Genomic DNA, 21402 nt, shown 5'->3' with positions numbered 1-21402 from the left:
TGACAAATGAAATTGTCGTAAGCTTTCGTCGTGGTGTCATCCACAGGTAGTATACTACGAGCAGGTCAACGTCTCATAGAATACATCAGGAAGACTATTCCAAGTGAAATAAAATTTCTCCCATTTCCAGCTTCCCTTGATGAGAGTAGGATATGGGAAAGAAGACTGGAATAGGTGGAATGAAATATTGCAAGATCTTCTAACCTGGCAAATATTGTACGCTGAGGGGGTCAACTTCCAAGAAAAAGGATGACGGTAAATACCTCGTTGCGTCCACTGACGGTGAGTCTCACTGAAAAAAACTGAGGAAACCATAATGCCGACGAGGTTGACCATGAATAAAATGTAATTTGTGTTGCATCTTTCGCGGCATTTTTTCCAGTTGGTCGGCAGGAGACGATAACAGAGTGATTTTCTTTTGATTCTACAGCTATTTCAGAACTTGAAATGTCGGACTTCTGTATCAGGCTGGCCCATTTTTCCCAACGCACGCCTGCTTCATTGCTGCCGAATCCAAGTCTCTCTATAAAACATCAATAACTGCAGAAGGCCACAGAATGTGTCTTGAACAAAGTAGTCTTCGTGCCAATTTATTAAAGAACTTTTTAGAGTGCTTAACACCAACGCCTAACCTCTTTTAAAAAAAATGTAGCGGGATTGCGCAAGAAAAGTTTTCGGTGCTGTAAAAGCATCTTTTCACAGCCCGCTTAGAGCGACAAAGGAGGTAGGGTTTTCTAAGCGAAGCTGTGTCATAGTGATGCGATTGGTGTGACTAATGGTCTACTGCGCGACGCTTAACTCTGAAAACATGCCCGTTATCACGCAGCTCCAGGCATCCCATCTTTTCCCACTCGCGTCGTATGAGTTGTTAGGAGGAAAAGAGTAAAACAGTTATTGCCTACAAAGTGTAACGCTGCGCCTGCGTTTTGACTGGTATCAACGCGCAGAGGTCAGAGAGAACTACCCAACTTTGGTCCCAGCAATATTCGGCACCGTGTCCTGTTTTTTCCTCTGCCTTAGCTTGTATCGCACTAGTTCGCGCGTTGAAATTAGCAGTAGTAGGAAGGTGAACATGGCGGTCGCCCACCACAAATATAGGTCTGCACTCGTGTATGATTTGACAAGGCCAGCTAATGATCCTTTAATATGCTTGGTGGCAATAAGAGGGCAAGACATGCGTCATAGCTGCGAGTTCTTGAGCAGTAGGCAGAAAATAAATATAATAATTTACTAGGGTGATTAAACTATTTTCTGCTTCGACAAATAAGTGTACTTCTTTATTATGCGCCTATTACTAACGTAATCATTAAAACATTATTATCGCGTCATAAATTAGGAAGCCGTGCTACTGAATGAACTGCGGCTGGAGTGGAGCAGTTACAGCGGAGTCAGCGGGAAATGGAGACATTCTGTCATGCAAGGAAACTGCGAAAAAGTGGGAAAGAATTGCTACAGACCTAAGAAAAAATTCAATCAGACAACCGTGAATGGCTTTGAAGTAAAGTACAGGAGATGGTGAATGAACCTAACACGTCAGTGCGACAATGTTAGCTAACTGCCTTAAAGCGAAGTAGATGCTTCCGCTTCAGAGGAAACTTTCATTTATCAGCTGTAACATGGGCAAATCAAATGGCTTGAATACAGCAACAAAAGGTACCTGTAAATAAATTACGAATCAAATGCACAGTCAGGTAATGCCCGCTCCAGAGGTGGATCTTGTTGTTGGTTGTCGTCCACGCTACCTACCCCACCTGAAGGCACGTGGGTGTAAATTTTCTACTGCATAATACGTGCATATGGAGATGGGTAATATCCCCAGAGTTTATGTGATGGAGCCGTTGAGAACAACTAGATGAAATAAGAAATTAGGAAAGAAGTGTAATCTTATGTTGCATAGAACTGTGGTAAATCCTTTGTCCTGAGCCGAGTTATTTCGACCGTGTAACGCTGGGGACCAAGGGTGTTGCGGCGTGTGGATACGTAATCGCGTGGCTACTTTTTAATCTTCGCACGTTTCATTTATAGTGCGTAAAAAATAATAACCCATGGCATAGCACACGGAAACGAAGTGAATATTCGATGTTAGAACGCCAATATTACTTCCTTATCAAAATTCGCACCCTCAATGCAGTAGTTAAATAGTTGAGTAAATATTCTAATGTAATTATCAATTTTACATTAATGCAAAGAATTCTTCTGGTGCGCTATTTCACTACTGAAAAAAATAACATTGTTTGCGCACTGGTAATGCACGATTTTATTTTAAAAAGCTGGGTAACGTTAGCTTTATCTACATAATTTACACACCATCACTAAAATAACTACGTTTTTCAATTAAGAAATCCTAGGATGTCTGTGCACGTCGTATGAGTTGTGATTGCGCGAAAATTATTTTCCTACACAAAGCTATTCCCAATTTTTGCGCTGCAATTCTGCAATCAGCCCTCAGCGATTGGGCGAAAAACTTATGGTCTGCCCCGTACAATGCCAACCTGTCAAGCGACGTCACAAAACCGCGATAGTGCGCCACGTCATATGACGTGTCCACAATGATTATGCATGATGAGACCGAATAAAAGAAAACCAATTCTTTGTTGATGAAAGAATTTATTCTTTCTTGACTGTGACCTAGGCATGTACATATATTTCGTTTGCCATTATGTTGTATTTTCTCTCATGTATTGTAACCCACCCTGCTAAAATCCCGGTGGGGATTGCAGTATCAATAAATAAAAAAAATAAGTAAATAAATTATTTCTGATTGGTCGCCTTTTTCTCGTGTGGCCTCTGCTACTGACCAAAGGTTTGGGGTGCGGCCTTTTCGCTATCTTTCGGGTTACGTCACAAAGAAACGGAAACTCATTCCGTCAAAGTGACGTGTGCGCCCTAAAGACGTAATAATATGCCGAACAAAACCGAACTTCTTTTTTCTGAACATGCGGAGACTTCCCTGTTCTGAAAGGAACATAAGATTGCTGCCCGACGATCACTCAGGCTCTGGCTTCTGGGAGCTGCTGGAGAGCTCGTATTTTCTAGCGTATAATAAGAATCATTGCGCAGCAGTATAACGCTATCGAGACTTCTCACTTGTATGCGACATGGCGCCGTATAACGTAAAATTATTCCAATATGTTTTATTCCAATCTCCTGACGTCAAATTTGCGTAACCGCCGACTCAAGCATCGGGCAGTCACCCGCAGGGCTGCCTGAACAGACCAATCAAATGCTCTCCTTGTTCATAGGAGGTCACTTTTGTTTGCTTGTAAAACGAATAACATTGCCTGCAGTGAGCGGCTTGTCTTATCTAATTGGCTCACAAGAGGCCAGGAGCATGCTCAAGTGGAGAGGGACTCTATGGGGCCGAGCCGCTGCACTGAATATCGATAACCGGATGAAGAGCGTGGTGCCGGTGTCTGTGATTGGTCCGCTTTCTCTTACTTAGCTTGCGGTGGCTCGTCGACTATCGCGGCGGCATGCAACGGAAGCTTAAGAATGACGCTAAAACGGATCCCCAGCAAAGAAGAGTTGTCAGAACGAGGTCGTAAACGTGCCGAAATTTCTGGAAAACGTTACACGGCCGCGCAAAAAGTTTTATTACACGCAAATACACCCATTGTCTCCGGCAGGAGCGAGTAGCCAGTGCCAGACCGATCGGCGGCAGCCATATTTTATTCCTTTCGGAACGGGGCAGCCTGCGCCTATTCACTAGAAAATTCAGCTTTGTTCGCGATGTAATGGGTGCACTGAACAGTTCCGAGGGTAACGTTTCTTCCTAACCGAGGAGGCAGGTGACGCAGGGCAGGAACAGCTGCTTACCCGAACGGCTCACACTCGTGCCGAGCACTGGCGATCCGGCTGGCCCACTGGTTGCACAGCAGGCGTGGGATAATAATGCATCTTTAACGCGTACGCGTCACTTTGACGTGGTAAGTTTTCGCGGTTTTGTGACGTCGCGTGAGAAGCAGGTGAAGTGGGTGCAGCCCATCACAGATGCTGGCAGCACCCTACTCGTCAAATTATCCATTTTGACTCCGGTGGCCAAATCCTCTCTACTTGAGCGTGCTTCCAGTTTCTGGTGAGTAAATCAGATACGAAAATCCGCTCGGTGAGGCAATGTTATGCACTTTAAATGTAAGCAGTAATTACCTCCTATAAAGCTGGAGAGCGTTTGATTGGGCTTTTCCAACAAGCTTGGAGGGTGCCCCCGATGCTTCGGCCGGCAGTTACGCAAATTTCATGCCAAGGTATTGGAATAAAAACAGTTCGGAATAGATTTAAGTTATAGGGCCCATGAACACTTAGAGGGCCTCCGAGCGCGGCGAGACGCTTCTTCAACGCCTCCTATATAGCAGAAGGTCGGTGCACTTCAATTCGCGACGTCATGCTGCCTTGCCCGACAGCAACACATTGTAATGGGCACTCTCGTGAGTAAGCCGCGGTGATTTTGACGTCAATAATTTTGTCCCGCCGGGTTTGGCAATATAAATTTCGGTCCAATTGGCATGATGTCGTAAAGCAAAGTGTACAGGCTTGCTATCCAGGAGGCACTGGTTTAGCCTACCAGTGAGTAAGACACTCGGCTGCTCAAGGTGTGTTCATAGGCCCGAAACTCACAGCCAACATTTGTACCTTCCAATTAGGTATCTTTTTAGGCATTTATTTCTTTGTAGCAATTACCGAGGCGAAGGTAGAGCGTAGGCGAGAACATGCGTGTCCACAAAACACGCAGATAATGCATGCTTCTTAGAGCGAGAGCGTTGAAGCATTGCGACGTTGCCCTCTCCCCTCAGGCCGCACCTAACGCATTAGCGCGGTTAAGAGCGTCCTCTTTCACCCGCTTTGCTCCGTCGAGGAGTTTGTGAGACGTTGGGCCGCAGCCAATAAAAATTTAGATGCAGTTTCGCTGCTCCAGAGAACAGGGGCCGGCCTTGGTGCCTCCAGGTAGAATGTTTGGGTTTATTGACCGGTTGCCTTCACCCATAAAGATCACGTTGTCTTGACGCCCGCAGTAGAAATGATGTTCCACATCCGTCGCCAAGGTTTGCGTGTGGTGGCGCTGACTAGCATTCCCAGGATTCTACTAGAAAACGTAAATACCCAAGCATGTGGATGGGGAAACGGCGCCGCGCTAGCTAAATTGGTAGAGCATCGCACGCGTAATGCGAAGGCTGTGGGATCGTCCATCAGCTGCGGTAAACTGTTTTTTCATCCTCTTTCAAGTGCATTAAGTTATCGTTTCTTTCTTTCAATTATGAAGGACGAGTAATTTTTTCGATGTTGTACGTCCTTGGTGTCATAGTTTGTTGGCTTCTTATAATATGACATAAAAAATCGGAGCCATCGATTCACCTCCTTTCTTCTCGTTCACGCTGAAAAAATGACAAATTTTTTTTTGATCGTTTATGAAACCATTTGCCTGCAGCAGAACTTCATAATAATGATGCTTGTTCACAATAAATACGCGCCGGGAATCGACTGCACAAGGAGGGCTTTATGTCACTGCGTGGATTTTGTCACTCCTCAACCGTACGAATGAATCGAAAGATAACCTAAACGTATGAGTAGAAGTAAAAGCACAGAATATGTCCAAATATTTCTTGGAAAAAGCGCTTCCGCTGAGAAAGAACAAACGTCCGGATTTTGGAGTGATAAGAAATTGCAAAAATGGCTGTCAGCAGTTCTTCCTTGGTGGTGAAATAATCGAGAGTCTGAAGTGTTGCAGGGGCGCGGTCAACAATCCTTTGTTCGTGCAATCTAGCTAATGAGCAGCGCGAACTGGCCAGCTTTCAAGCAAGGTTTCGCTTAGATTACAAAGATTGACACGCTACGTCTGACGCAAAGCGAAGTTTTGGAGGAGGGTCAGGCTCGTCCGCCTTAGTCTTATCAAACCTTTACGATAGGCCACTAGCTTCAATCCCTTTCTGTCGCAGACGCCATGGGTACTTCCATTCAAAGGAGGTCATACGACTCTACGATTCGTCGTGTCATACTCTCGGTTCAACGCTGTGGCAATACGGTAAGTACAGTTTGGTCATCTATAATTGCGGTGTTATAAAACTAGTTGTTTAACAGTTACAATGAGCATAATTGAACTAATCGTAACGGAAAAGCGACGCTTTGTAAAACAAGGGCCACAGCTTTTAATGTTTTCAAGTAAGAAATGAAGCGTCTAAATTATCTGTTTACTAAGGATAACGTTTTCAGCAACACTGTTATGCGCTATTCCAGCGCATGTTGACGAGCATGGAAGAATGCCCAGAAAGACGGTGAAGCGGACGATCGGAGGAACGTTCATGTTGCTGTTCTGCCATCTAGCCTGCAGCCGTCGCTCTCGGCATATAACTTGTGAATGCACTTTCCTATCCCTTTTGGCTATTTCCATCCCCATGGCAATATGCCACCGATCACTAACAAATTTGATAACATTCGAAAAAAACGCTTTAGGGAAGACCAGCACTCATACCTCTGTGAAATAATTAGCTGTCAATCAGTTGTCTCCTCATTCTGCATGAAAAGGTACACTTCAATTAGGCACCTTGAGAAGCTGTATTGCCGTATTGAATTTGCATGAAATGACATGTAGTGAATACTACCGCTGCTACACGTTTTTTTTTTCATTAGCTCTAGAGGAGGTTGGCATGCTCTACCTCGAAAATGCGATATTGATGCACCATGTCATTGTGATAAATAAAAAGGAAATATTGCTTTAGGAGACATTTGGAGTGCTCTGCGCCCACAATGTGGTTTAGTCGTACAGATTCAGGTGAGTTTATCAATCGAAAAAAAAAGCTAAGTGTTTTTTTAGTTTTTTTTTTGAAGTTGCGAACTAAGGTTTGAAACTTTGTCGTTTGAGGCTAACTAGGGCATTATAGATGTATTTTTCTAGCTGGCTAGCTGACTTACGTACAGGTCAAACACGCCGTACGTGGGACAAAGGGACATACCCGAAAGGTCAGTGATTTACTACTGCACATTTTCTAAACATCTCTTTCACAGCAACTACGTGTAGATGCGACAAGCGAGAATTGTGACTGTAGCCGTCCATGTGGCCACATCTTGTGATGCAACGCGCCGTGAGGCCGGTGAAGAGATGTTTGTATTTTGCTTTCACCTAATGGAATCGTTTTGGTCTTGGCAAGTTGAACGACTGCTGGCAGTTGTGGTGGTTAAATAACGATGGACATAGATGCATGGATTGGAAAGCGCACTAAATGCGTAGGCGTATTTTAGTAAAACGCAAGCATCAGCCTTTACCTCTTTCCGTTCCCGCCTACAGAAAAGGGGTACAATTGCAAGTGGTGCAGAAAATCCATAATCTGGGTAAGTCTTACACATCATGCCGCACACTTAAAAAGTTGGTAGTATTCGCTTCTTGTTCCTCTTCGTAAATTTTCAACCCGTATCACTAGACGCTAGAAACAGCGCGTACGATTATATTCTACTAGTCAGAGGTGGCACATGAGATCAGCTCGCACGCATTTACACGATGTTAGTGAATCATGTGTTGGGTATATGTGAAATAAGGCTGTTTGACTACAGGGTTCTTGTTTTCTTCCTACTTTCGCTCACCTCTCAACCGGTTAGAGATGGCAGTGTATTCACTTTCACATTTACCCATCGTTTGCTGCAAGGGAGCTACAGCGAGAAAATGCATTATCACACAGTAGGGGTAAGTTTGGTAGAATGTCAGTTCGAAAAGAAAATATAGCGACATTATTTAGGTTTAACACAGTTGTATCAAAAATACACTTGTCTCATTTATTGTTGAAGCAAATTGCTACAAAGGTCGATACTTATAATCTAAATGCGCACAAATATACTATAGGGGCTGCATATTAAGCAAACCATGGCTAGTATAATCAAAAGTAGGCGAAGCAGGGTTTACAGATTCTCATGCCTGAGCGAAAGTATTTCCAAAACGGTAATTAATACTTGTGTCCTTTACTGTAAAGGGTACTTGTAACAGAGCTTCACTTCAGCGCTTTATAACCCCTTTTCTCTGCCAAGGGTGACATACATATGTAGGTATCAATATAGCTTGATCGTTGAAAAAGTCAAACAAAAATGTTGCAATGGAGAGATGTTGTGGATACGAAATAAAAAATGACGCACCTATATTTGAAATGCAGCAAGAAAGAAACCATTTCTGACACTAACATAAACCAGACAGGGTGTGCTGTGTAGTTCAAAGGATGTCTAGCAACTATTAAGCGTTTGACAATATGAAACAATTTCCCTTTTTTGTGAGGGCAGTCTTGTTTGTTTCAAGCTACTCACAGTTAGTCGGTGTGTAACGAGGACCCGCGAATTTGATTTCCTGGTGAGTGAATCTACGCGGAAATATATATCGTGGTGGGTGGTAGAGGGAAACCATCTGTAAATTCATCGGCAATTTACAGCAAGGATCGGCATGATGTGCAACTACGATTTCTTTAAGCGACAACTTAGGCAACAAATTTTATAATAATAAATATTTCTACGTATAGCATAGTACGATAAAGGAGTGCGATAGGAAAAACGCAGTTTTACGGCTTGTTACATTCGTATTTCAGTTTTTGCGATAAGCAATTCGGTGGCAGTCTTGTCATTTGTGTCAAGCTGACAAAGCATAGAATCCTACACTGGCGTCAGCGAAGCGCTGTTGGACAAGGCTGGGGAACAAAAAGAAACGTATGCTTGTTCTGCATGGTTATCGAAAAGCTTACTTTGAAAAAAGGAGGGTAAAATTGATACATACATTTTTGCAAAGTAGTATTTTAAATGTATACGGAAATGTAATTGCCCGTATACCATGCAGCGCTGCCAGTTTACCTCCTCCGTTCGGCTTACCAATGTTATATTAGTAGTAAGGCTGATGCGTTTACTGACTGCGTGGCTGCTCAACGTCTTCTCAACCAACCAATTAAACGATAATAATAGTTTTCTAAAAACAATGTGAATGCTATAAGGTCGTAGACGCTGGCTCTATAAGTTTGTCGGTTCGTGTCATACTAAGATTACTGAAGAAAATTCTTCGGATCGACCACTTCAACCACGTTGCCGTCTTGTTCCTACGGTGGCTTCGTGTCTTTGAAGTGCTGAAAGATATCTGGGCCTTTCGTTGCCTTACTTTCTTGCAACAGAAACATCTAGGAGCAATGGCGGGTTCCTCGACGATTATCCCGTCATGTCTCTCATGCTTACCATATCAGGATAAAAAAAAACTAGATTTCTCATTATACCTGGAGCTATTCTGATTGATCCCACGCACGTCTTGTACTAGTACAGAGTATAAGCACAATGGACGCCTACACTGCCTATAGCGTACAAAATTTTCAAAGGAACAGTGGGCTCTTCACACGCATTGCATAATGTGCGTCATGCAACATGGACTAGCACTCTATTCAGTACATTGACAAATGCCATATATCAAGCACCGGATCAGTCCAATTACTCGATACAAAAATCGTCCAAGCCGAAAGTCCAATGAACATCGTTATTTTACACTGATGGCGGTGAGAGAGCCAAGTTTGTGTCCGCGATTGTGTTTTGAGGCTGCAATATCCCTGAGTCGTAGCCGTCTAGGTGCTGCGGTCATAAGCCCTTGTTAAAACTACTAAGGGAGTAACGGAAGCGGCAGGCATCACGGAACCTACCATTAAGATTGCTAGCAGGGTCACGCTAAACGTGACTGTTGTTCAACGTTCATCGCAAAATGAACACACCACGCGTGCGCCGATGACCGTGAAGTTCAGCTTTATAAAGCTGTTGGGGAAAGAGGCGTCACTCACACCTTCTTGTACAGGGTCATTGCGAGGGAAAGCTGTCGTTCACAGAGGGCAATCAGGTTACAGGACTAGTGCGCTCTGCAACGGCACTCTAGAGACAATCGAGTGACCCGAAAGTGAGTCACTTTGTCCTTGCGGCACCATATAAATTCCACTCATTTCCTTCAATTGGTGCGGAAACGTATTGTCTAGGAACTGAAATCTATAAGAAAAAGTATTATTATCGTATTGTATTACATTGTATTATTGAGATGGAATACTGAATAAAAGCACCAGAAACACGCAACATAGTTCTTCAGCTGTGCAAAATATCAGTTTAACTGTTGGTAGTTGTTGAGCGAACTATCAACAGAACGGTTGGATAGACGGTCCCGGCTTGCTGTGAAATATATTGCTATACCAGCTTCTTGAAGAAAAAACTGCATTAAATATTTTATTCTGTTTTAAGAATACAATTGAGGAGGTACACTTTTCTAAATCATCCGAAACCAACAAAACGGAAGAAATGTCTTCCTAATTCATTGTACCGCCAATTTTATTATTTTAACGGCTTATAAGAACGCAGCCTCAATAATCTCTAGATTCTAATATCTACGTGGCACACAAAACGTTTTAATTGAGATGAATTAGACTGTGAGCTGTACAACAGTGTGCATTTCTGAACACACAACAGGAGGCAGTGTGTACTCAATTGGCAAAAATTTAGCAGCCATTGAACGCGGTATTTGAGGTTCTCTGTTCCATAGTAATCCACGATTACTATGCTGGACTTTATTAATCTGACATTGCATAACCTTCCAATATCTTTACAGCTTCATCAGTAAAGATGGGCCTTGCGAAACTCCTTGTCGTATTCGCTTTCTTCTCTTCATCGTGTGCTGCGATGGTGTACAGGACTGGTACGTTGCCACCTTAATTTGTCGCATGCTTACCATGCTTATTTATCTAACTGTGAACGCTGTACGTTCTGAAACTGCAGTTTTATTGGTAGTATTATCATTTTACAAAAATATATGCTTCAGTGGCACAAAAATCATCCTCTGTTACGGTCTTTCAGTATACATATAGAAATGTGGTATGTTCAAGTCGGCATAATATTGAAGATGAATGCGCACCGGCCCTATTCGTAAAGAAGCTGCATACGTAGCCTGTTATTACCATGGCCCATGTTTGACAGCTTAGAGTTGGTTGTCTGGTCTGCATGTATAACCGAACCTTTCAGCACTTTCTCTAGTTTGACTTTAGAGTGGTCTTTTGAATTCCTTACAGCATTACCGAGACCGAAACATGAAGGGACCTTGAATGCGAGTTTGGTAACGGGCCCTGTGCTGTTTTAGGGATTGCTCCCATGTGGGTATGGGATGGTTTGCCTTTAACATAGCTTGGCCTAAGAGTTTGCTGTCACTTGGTAAAATATATCAGTGAAGGATGGGGTATTGCATTTTATTTATTTTATTGCATGGGGTATTGCAAAGTTAGTAATTTACGCTGATGATACCAATATATTTTTTCTGCGCGTACACTTGGTGACCTTCAGAACACGATTAACGACTATCTAATGCAGCTTGATAGCTGGCATTAATATTGTTGCAGGAAGAAAGCAGGCCTATGAGCGTAAAATATTTACAAATGGTGCATATGGCGTTCAGGCAACTGCCAGACTTCGTCTTCTTCAAGTCCAACTCAACTAGTTCCTTCACTTCACCGTAACATCACTCTCACGGCGGGGTAGCTCCGTCCCGGTGAAAGTTATAGAGCCTCACTTCATGCGAGATATAGGGCTTGAGCCTGGCGACGTGAACAACATCGCTGGTTACGTTGGGAGGCACTGAAGGCTGACCGACTGGGGCGATCTCGTATGTCACGTCGGACAGTTGGCGTAGGATGTGGTACGGACCAGAATAACGGGAAAGTAGTTTTTCCGACAAGCCAACAAGACGTGAAGGTGTCCAGAGAAGGACAAGGGAACCAGGTGAAAAATGGTGGTCTCGGTGCCGCAGGTCGTAGCGTCGCTTTTGAGAAGCTTGCGAGACTGTGAGGTGATGACGGGCGACATCTCGGGCCTGGGCGGCTTAGTCAATAGCATCGCGAGCGTAACCAATGTTGGGTGATTGTGCTGCGGAAAGTAGCAACGTGTCAAAGGGCAAGGCGAGGTCGCGGCCATACAACAGGTAAAATGGTGAAAGTCCGGCAGTGTCGTGAGGGGACGAGTTGTATGCGAAAGTGATGTATGGTAAAGCGACGTCCCAGTCGCGGTGATCGTCGGAAACGTACATGGCGAGCATTTCAGTTAGTGTGCGGTTGAGTAGCTCGGTGAGGCCGCTTGTTTGAGGGCGGTAGGCGGTAGCAATCTGGTGTTCTGTAGAGCAGGAGCGGAGCAGATCATCGACGACTTTCGACAGAAAGTAGCGGCCGCGATCCGTCAGCAACTGGCGAGGGGCGCCGTGGTGCAGGATGACGTCATATAGTAAGAAGTCGGCGACATCTGTAGCGCAGCTGGTTGGCGGCGCTCGTGCGATGGCAAATCTCATGGCATAATCGGTTGCTACAGCAATCCATTTGTTTCCTTTGATGGAAAATGGAAAGAGGCCAAAGAGGTCCAGGCCCACACGGAAAGGGCTCTGTAGGTATATCAATTGGTTGAAGCAAACCAGCGGGAGGCATAGCAGGTGTCTTCCGGCGCTGACACAGGTCCCAAGGAGCGACATAACGGCGCACAGAGCGATAAATGCCGGGCCAGAAGAAGCGGCGCCGCAGGCGGTCGTATGTACGAGTGATGCCTGGATGTCCAGCAGTAGGAGCGTCGTGAAGTTGCTGGAGCACGGCGAGTCGGTGGTGCTTCGCAACGACTAGGAGGAGTTCAGGGCCGTCAGGACGAACGCAGCGACGGCATAAAGTTCCATCGCGCAAGGTGAACATACGAAGGGACGGGTCATTGGGCCAAGGCCTTAGGCGTCGCATAAGTGTTTGAAGAGGATCTTTGCGCTGCTCGTCGCCAATATGGAGGAAGCCGGAGAGGGATAGAACACTGATGTCCGAGTCTGTATCGGCATTGTCCGGTTGATGCACGGGACTGCGGGACAGGCAGTCAGCATCTTTATGCAGCCGCCCTGACTTATACATAATAGAAAATGTATATTCTTGTAGACGCAATGCCCAACGTGCAAGTCGTCCAGCTGGGTCCTTCAAAGAGGAGAGCCAGCAGAGGGCGTGATGATCGGTTACGATGCAGAGGCTCCGACCGAAAGGTACGCTTGAAATTTCGCGACCACCGATACCAGCGCGTGAAATTCTGTCTCAGTAATGGAGTAATTTCGCTCGGGCGTGGAAACAAGGCGGGTAACGTAAGAGATGGCACAGTCTTGGCCCGGTTAACGCTGAGCGAGGACAGCGCCGATGCCATGACCAGTCGCGTCAGTTCGTACTTCGGTGGGCGCAAAAGGGTGAAAGTTTGACAAAATCGGGGAAATTGTAACTCGCTCAATCAGGGTAGAGAAGGCTTTCTCCTGCAGTGGTCCCCAAGAGAAAGAGGCGTCTTCCTTAAGGTCAGTGAGAGGGTGAGCGATGTCGGCAAAATTTGTCACAAATCGCCGGAAAGCAGGGCATAAGCCCAGAAAACTACGAACATCATTTGTTGAACAAGATACAGGAAAATTTCGCACGGCGTGAACTTTCTGTGGATCAGGTTGGATTCCGGCGGTGTTTACGAGATGGCTGAGTATGTTAATTTCACGGCGACCGAAAAGGCACTTGGAGGAGTTTAGCTGATGACCAGCCCTGCGAAACAAGGAGAGTATGGTTGTGAGGCGCCGCAGGTGGCTCTCAAAGTTCGGCGAAAACACAATCACATCGTCGAGGAAACAGAGGCATGTAGACCACTTCAAGCCGCGCAAGAGAGTCCATCATGCGCTCGAATGTAGCTGGCACATTGCATTATCCAGAGGGCATGGGTTTAAATTGGTACAGACCATCCGGTGTGACGAAGGTGGTTTTCTCGCAGTCCATCTCATCGATGCTAATCTGCCAATAGCCGGAGCTGAGGTCAATTGATGAAAAGTATTGGGATCCGTGAAGGCAGCCAAGAGCGTCAAAAATGCGAGGCAGGGGATAAACATCCTTCTTTGTATGCTGTTGAGGTGACGGTAGTGAACGCAGAAGCGCCACGAGTTGTCTTTTTTCTTTACTAAGAGAACCGGTGATGCCCACGGGCTACTGGAAGGTTCAATGATATCCTTGTCCATCATCCTGTCTACCTCTTTTTGTATAATGGCCCTTTCTGTTGTGGAGACACGATATGGCCGCCTATGAATGAGACTGGCGTCACCAGTGTTGATGCGATGTGTGACAACAGATGATTGGCCCAGTGGACGGTCGTCCAAGCCAAAGATCTCCCGGTAAGATGACAGGAGGGGACGAAGAGCTGTTGTTTGCTAGGAAGGAAGGTCAGGGGCGATCATATTAGAAACATCCTCCGCAGGCGTCGAGTACGAAGGAGTGGGTGACAAAGGTCCGTTGGTACTGCGGAAGGATTTAGATGTCAAAGAAGAAATCTGAAATTCTTCCAAAGGAGTGATATGCGCTATGGCGATACCGTGTGGCACCACATGCGACGAAAATCCAAAATTGAGGATGGTCACGCGAGCGCAGTTTTTGCTGATCCGGATTAAGGTGCTTGGTAGGGCAATATTGCGCGACAAAACCACGTCAGTAAGCGGCGACACGACGTACTCGCCATCAGGTACGGGAGGACAGGGCGTCAGGAGGACATTTGTAGCCGCCTGTGGAGACAGCCTTGCAAACTCAGCAGAACATAAGCGGTGTGAAGCACAAGTGGTTGCGTCGGCAGGAAGCGGCAGATCCAAGTGTACAGCACCTGCAGAGCAGTCAATTTGGGCAGAGTTTTTCGAAAGGAAGTCGAGGCCGATAATTAGGTCGTCTGGACAGTGTTCAAGGACGATTAATAAAACAACGGTATAATGGCCCCCAATGGTCACCCGTGCTGTGCACATTCCAAGGACAGGTGAAGTGCTCCCATCGACGACTCGCACAGTGCACGGTACGGAGGGTGTCAGAACCTTCTTGGGCCTCGGCGTAGAGCGGTGTTCATAACTGAAAGCTGCGCTCCTGTGTAAAGGAAAGATCTAACAGGACCGCCATCAACTTCAATGTCCAGTAGGTTTTGTCAATCAACAGAGGGTTTGTGGGCCGGGTCCGATTTGCAGCTTCACCTCCGGGAGCTGCACCACCTAGTTTCCCGAAGCGAAGCGACCGGTTGCAGTGGGGGATGAAGAGCGGTGACGAGCGGCGAACGGGACCTACGACCTTGCGGAGACGGGAAGCGGCTGGATCTTTGTGGAGCATTGTCGGCGTTGATGTTCCTAGTCGGCGTATAGGGCGAGAAAGTACGATTGTCAGGTACTTGGCGGTAGTTTCTCAGAGACGACCACCGGGGAGGCGACGACCAGTGGTTGCGGCAATGACGGGCCATGTGTCCAATACCGGAACAATTAAAACAGATGGGTTTACCATCTGCTGTGCGCCAGTCAGCTGGGTTGCGACGGTGTGGCGGAAAGCTTTGCGTCTGGGAGCGAACGGCAGGAGAAATCGGGTACGTGTTTGTATGGCGGACCGAGGAGAGAGAGGGAATGCCCAAACTTGCTATTTCCTCTCGAACGACCGCTTGTATAAGGGAGATAGCGGGTACGCTTTGCCGACAGTCTGAACGAACTGGAGCCGGGGCCATGGCCTCAAGCTCACGGCGGACGATGCGCGTTATTTCTTCCGGTCCTGTGGGCTGAACGAAACGTGGCGAGTCTTCGCAAGAAGATGTCACCGCGGTATTCGGCAATCGGTCGAAAGTTTGAGTGACGCGACGGCCCTTCGCTTCTTCGAAGCATCGCACTCCTTTATAATGGCATCCACAGTGGCACAATCCTTACACATTAGGAGATTAAAGGCATCGCCTGCAATACCTTTCACTATATGACCAATCTTGTCTGCCTCGGTCATGTTGTCATCATGTTTGCGACAGAGGGACAGCACATCCTGTATGTACAAGACATAAGATTCTGTGAAGGTCTGAGCGCGGCACGCAAGTTTTTTTTTCTGCTGCCAGCTGACGACCGACAGGTCTGCCAAACAGATCTCGCATTTTTTTCTTTGCAGACATCCCAGCTCGTTCCGTCCGCGTCGTGTGTGTCGCACCATTGCTTCACAGTTCCCCTCAGACAAAATATCACGTTTGCTAGCATTATTGTTGGGTCCCACCTGTTGTCGCACACTCGCTCGTACATCGTAAGCCAGTCCTCGACGTCGGCGTTGTCCGTGCCACAAAATGTCCCCGGGTCCCGCGGATGAGTGAGGAGGACCGTTGGCACGGGCTGCTGAGGCGCTGTCGCTTGTGTCGGTTGATTTGCCATTGTGGCGGCTGGTAGATGACGTCCGCTCCGAAGTTCCGTGATTGTACCCCGCACCTTCCACCTAAATGTTGCAGGAAGAAAGCAGGCCTACGAGTGTAAAATAATGTATATTTACAAATAGTGTATGTGGCGTTCAGGCAACTGCCAGACTTCGTCTTCTTCTAGTCCAATTCAACTTCTTCCTTCACTTCACCGTAACAATATTCCTATATTGTGCAGATGCAACACACTGTTATAATTGACCTTATGTGTATCATTCTGCAAGCAAATGGCATGCTGCATTGTTTGGGGTTAAGCACAATGTTACCAGGATGACATATGTGTTTGTGTAAATTCTGTATTTGTCCGTGGGACGCAAGCAAAGTTAACTACAATTAAAGCGAAAGTGCGTGTGTCTGACAACAGCAGCCAGACAACCTCTATGGTAATGACGATAGTGCGATTTCTACGAACGACCGAATTCATGTGTACGAGGAGCACGGATGTGCGAGATGGGCTAAAATTCAGACATTTATTTTACTCTAATGTTTAGCCTACATTATTTACCACACCACAGCAACTAGTGTCCCATGCAGTTCACAGACGGGCGATTTGACAGCAATACTGTCGCACAAATTGAAGTCTATCTCCTCATATGACCACGGGTGTTACGCACCCCTCCCCTTGGCCTAGTCCTGATGATGGTGCAATAGTGGAATTCGGTGCAGCGTTGCTGCAGTCGCACTATATGTCCACCATGCACGAGCCGGCCAAGACACTTAATTAAGCGACCTGGTCGCGACGGGAAGCTAGAGTGCCGTACGCGTAGTGCGAAGGCTGTGGGGAGCATTCCCCACTTGCGGCAAGCTGTTTCTTCATTCACTTTCATTTCCATTATTGATCATTTCTTTATTTAATTTTTAAAGGACAAGTAATTTACCCTATGTTGTCCTCGATGCTAGTGTTTGTTGGCTTCTGATGATATGACTAATAAAAAATCGGACCGGTCAGTTAACTCCTTTTTTACTCGTTTACGCTGAAAACATGATATACAAACTGCTTACGCTCGTTAATGAACGCATTGGTCCGGAACACAAACATAATATTAATGATGCTCATTCACAATAAATGCGTGTGAGCAATCAACTGCATCAGGTGGGCACTATGTCGCTGCGTGGCTTTTACCGCTGCTCAACTGCTTGAATCAATCGTAGGATAACCTAAACGTATGTGTAGAAGTGAAAGCACAGGATGCTTCCAATTATTTCCCGGAAAAGGCGCTTCCGCTGAGAAAGAACAAACATCCGCATTTAGCACTGATAACAAATATCAAAAATACCGGTCGGTGGTTCTTGCTTGGTGGTGAAATATTCGAGCGTGAAGTGTTGCAGTGGAGCGGTCAACAACACTTTGCTTGAGCAATCTAGCTAATGAGCAGCGTGAGTGGGCCAGCTTTCATGGAAGTTTCCTTAAAATTGTAAAGGAGCGACACAGTGCATTTGACGCCACCTAAAATTTTGGATCCGGGTAAGGCGCGTCCATCTTATGCTTAAAAAAGCACTACGTTAGGCCACTAGTTTGAAACTGTTTCTGTTGCAGGCGCCGTGGGCACTTTCTTTCGAGGGAGGCCATATGACTGTACGACTTGTCGTGCCATGCTCTCGGTTCAACGTTGAGGCAATAAAGTAAGTCTAATTTGGTCATTTATAATTCTAGTGTTATAAAAGTGGCTGTTTAACACTTACAATAAAAAGACTTCAACTAATCGTTGTGGAAAAGCGACGCGTTGTATAAGAAGCGCAAGAGCCTTTAGGTTTTTCAAGTAAGCACTGAAGTGCCTGAATCATTCTTTCACGAACAATAAGGTTTTTGGCAATATGCTACTAATTACTAAGGGCGCAGTACGTGCCAAAAGGGGACATGCCTAAAAGATCAGTGATTTACTATTGCGCATTTTGTTAACTTATACCATGCAGGAACTCCGTGAAGATGCGGTCAGCCACAATTCTGGTTTTAGCCGCCTATTTGGCCACATGTGGTACTGCAACGCGCCACGGGGCAGGTGAGGAGATGTGTGTATTTTATTTTCACATAATGGAACCTTTTTGGCCTTGGTAAGTTGAACGATTGCTGTCAGTTGTCATTGCTGGTTTAAGTGGCGGCGGACATAGTTACACGGACAGGAAAGCGCACTAAATGCATAGGTGTATTTTAGTGAAACGCAAGAATCAGCGTTTACTGTTTCGGTTCCGGCGGATAGAAGAGTGATAAGATTACAAGTGGTGAGGAAAATCCATAATTTGGGAAAGATTGACACCTCAAGACGCATGCATGTACTTCTTTTTCCTCTTGCCAAATCTTCAACCGGTATCGTGGTCACAAGGAACAGCGACTGCCAACATATTCTACTAGTCACAGGTGGCAAATGAGATCACCTCGCACACATTTACACAATGTTCTTGAATCACGCGTTTAGAATATCTGAAAGAAAGCTGTTTGACTGCATTGTTCAGGTTCTCATTCTACCTTTTCTCGCTTCTCAACCGGTTAAGAAATGGCACTGTACTGACTTTCACACGGACCCATGGTTCTCTGGAAGGCAACTACTGGAAGAAAGTGCATTATTACACTGTAGAGGCATGTTTCGTAGAATGTCTGTTAGAACGGAAAATATTTTGATCTTATTAGCGCTTTAGACAAAAAAAATACACTTCCCTCATTTTTTGCTGAAGGGAATTGCCATAAATGTCTAGATTTATAAACTGATTGCACCCAAAATACTATAAGCGCCTGACTATGGCTGGTGTAATCAAAAATGGGCGAAGAAAGGTTGCCGGATTCTGATGTTTGGGAGAAGTATTTCCACAAGGGTAAATGCTTCTTGTCTTTGTGGGCGCACATACTGCTTCACTGCAATGCTTTATAAGCTTTTCTTTGCCAAGGTTCAAAACATATGCAGATACCAATATAGCTTGATGCTTGAAAAAGTAAAACAAAAATAGTTTAATGGAGCGATAATTTGTGAATGCGAGAGAAAGAAATCGCGCACCTATATTTGCAAAATAGTTAACAAGGAACAGTTGCTCACAGTAACACAAGCCAGACAAGACTGTATTGTGTTGTTAACAGCGTACATGGCCCCTTTTAACCGTCTTACAATGTGAAAACATTTTCGTTTTTTACTCAGGGAAGTCTTGTTTCTTTCAAACTACTAGCAGTTGGTCGGTGCATATAGAAGACGCGCGAATTTGATTTCCTGATTTGTCAATCTACGTGCAAATATATATGGCACTGGGGGGACTAAGAGATCCATGTTTTTATCAGTAAGATCAATACAGCTTCAAGAAGATCATTTTTACAGCACATGGTCATACAAAAAGTTATGAAAGTGTTTCAATGGATTTAGCGAAAGCTGTAGCTTGCCTTGAAGTCATGAGAGCGACCGCAAATCCCGTTCTAATAGTCCCTTGAGTCATAATGTCCTTCACAGTTTTCCAGCACCAAATATTAAATGGCTCAGGCACATGTATTTGAATAGTGACATTCTGCTCAGTAACAACATTACCGTGTCGATTATACAAAAAATGCTTTTTCTTAGTTGCACAGATACTACATGTGATTTCTCGGCCCTAAGTCTCGACGACGAAGTGTCCCGGGGGCTCGCCAGGCTCCCTGAAATTCAGGGGTCCGATCGCCAGCAGCTCGAGCCGTACGTGGCTGGACTCCAAGTGGGAGAATTCACAATGAAGGGCCTGAACAAACTCCGTCGTTACGGACCCCTGTTTCCGTACTGCATCAACGGAAGCCGCATGCTACAAGTAGACTTCGTCAATGACGGTGACATCGCTTTATCGTTGCCATGGAAGGTTTGCTCAGGGCACGCAGGTAACTTCAGCCTTAGGGCCACGTTCTCACGGTTTACCGCCCAGTTCCGCATCCTTGAGTCTTCTGGCGTAGGCGTCAAACTGGAACTGCTGGGTCGAATTGTTCCTGTCGCAACAGAAGGACTACGTGGTATTGTCGACGGAGCCGGTAGCGAGGTGCGCTTCGCGTCTCAAGTCCTGAGCGCAGCCTTCCCTAGCGTAGTCAATGAATTCTGGTACTGGGAGTTTTCTGTGGGATTTGATAGAGCCTTGCGTAAGCCCATCGAATGAGTGATACTTGCTAATGCTTGCCAGATAAATAAATGATTGTGCACTCTCCCGCATCGTTCTGCAATAAAGATATCAAAATGTACATGGATTTGTGCAACTTCTGCCAATTTCATTCCTGCACAATTGTTTTAGTCTTTACTGAAGCTGGTTTTGATGGGATCGTGAATTATTTCGTGAAACTCAGAAATACTGAAGACCAGTTGGACTTAGCCTTAGGCCACGATGCATGTCATTACAGCTCAATGGAGGTGTGAGGCAAATAGATAAATGGTCTAGATAAAACAAAATCCGTTCGTCATCTTTTTGAAGAAGTGTGACTATAAAGTCTAGGAAACATCGGATTTGCGTTTGAGAAATATCCCTAAAGGAGCAGTTTATTGACGAATTCTATAGTTAGAAAACAGTTCACCATGTTTTGAGTGATGGGCAGGTAGTTTTTGATGTGTCTGGTTTATAGAGGAGCTAAATTTAAGTTGCTAAAGCTTCGTGCTCTGCCTGTTTGTCGGCTTGTTTCATGCATTTGTAATTTTTACCCACTGCCCTTCGGAAACTTAAAGGCTGCAGCAATCACATAACTTGAGATAAGTAGGGTCATCCTACGGCTGAGCAATACGGGAAGCTTGAAGTGAGCGGGTAATTGCACCTAGTATAAACAGTTACTTCTAGAATGGTGTCAAAGCAATTGAAAACAAATTTCCCGAACCGGCAAAAAAATTTGACGAATGTGCTGAAAGGGGCGAACGTGCTAAAATGTAAATATTTTTAAAATACAATATAAATTTTATGATTGACGTGCAAGAAATGCTACAACAGCATCCGTAAAACACCTTCATTGCGAGAAATTTGCGCAGGTACAGCTTGCCAAGTCTCACTCTAGGATGCAGAGAACAATCCTCTAGGAAACCCAGGGGGCGGCCAAGGAGAGAGCAGCCCTGGACTTAGGGAGCCACCCATCGTTGCTAGAACCCATTCCCCTTTCCCTGTCTTAACAAAGTTTACTACAACTGCTACTGCTACCTCAGCAAGTGCTTCAAAGTGTTATACACCTGTTAATCGCAACTTTTTATAGGGTACAGGACGAAC

At 45.4% G+C, this 21402-nt stretch overlaps 1 protein-coding gene across 3 annotated transcripts; it reads left to right on the top strand.

Annotated features, from left to right (window-relative positions):
- Positions 1-266: 266 nt before the first annotated feature.
- On the top strand, positions 267-20401 carry LOC142586971 (uncharacterized). 3 transcript variants are annotated; one of them, XM_075697840.1, is made up of 6 exons: positions 267-282; positions 5931-6016; positions 10580-10666; positions 17765-17850; positions 18142-18227; positions 19772-20401. In XM_075697840.1, exons 4-6 carry the CDS (start codon positions 17798-17800, stop codon positions 20317-20319), a joined length of 687 nt encoding a protein of 228 aa, XP_075553955.1. In that variant the 5' UTR covers positions 267-282; positions 5931-6016; positions 10580-10666; positions 17765-17797; the 3' UTR covers positions 20320-20401. The 3 variants fall into 3 exon arrangements, with proteins under 3 accessions (XP_075553955.1, XP_075553957.1, XP_075553954.1); XM_075697842.1 differs by lacking the exons at positions 267-282; positions 5931-6016 and adding an exon at positions 6257-6345; XM_075697839.1 differs by lacking the exons at positions 267-282; positions 5931-6016; positions 10580-10666 and adding an exon at positions 17519-17692.
- The last annotated feature ends 1001 nt before the right edge of the window (positions 20402-21402 follow it).

The sequence above is a fragment of the Dermacentor variabilis genome, chromosome 7, assembly GCF_050947875.1.
Source record: "Dermacentor variabilis isolate Ectoservices chromosome 7, ASM5094787v1, whole genome shotgun sequence".
Taxonomy (NCBI): Eukaryota; Metazoa; Arthropoda; class Arachnida; order Ixodida; family Ixodidae; genus Dermacentor; species Dermacentor variabilis.
The sequence above is the reverse complement of the archived record's forward strand: the minus strand, read 5'-3'. Positions and strand labels throughout refer to the sequence as shown.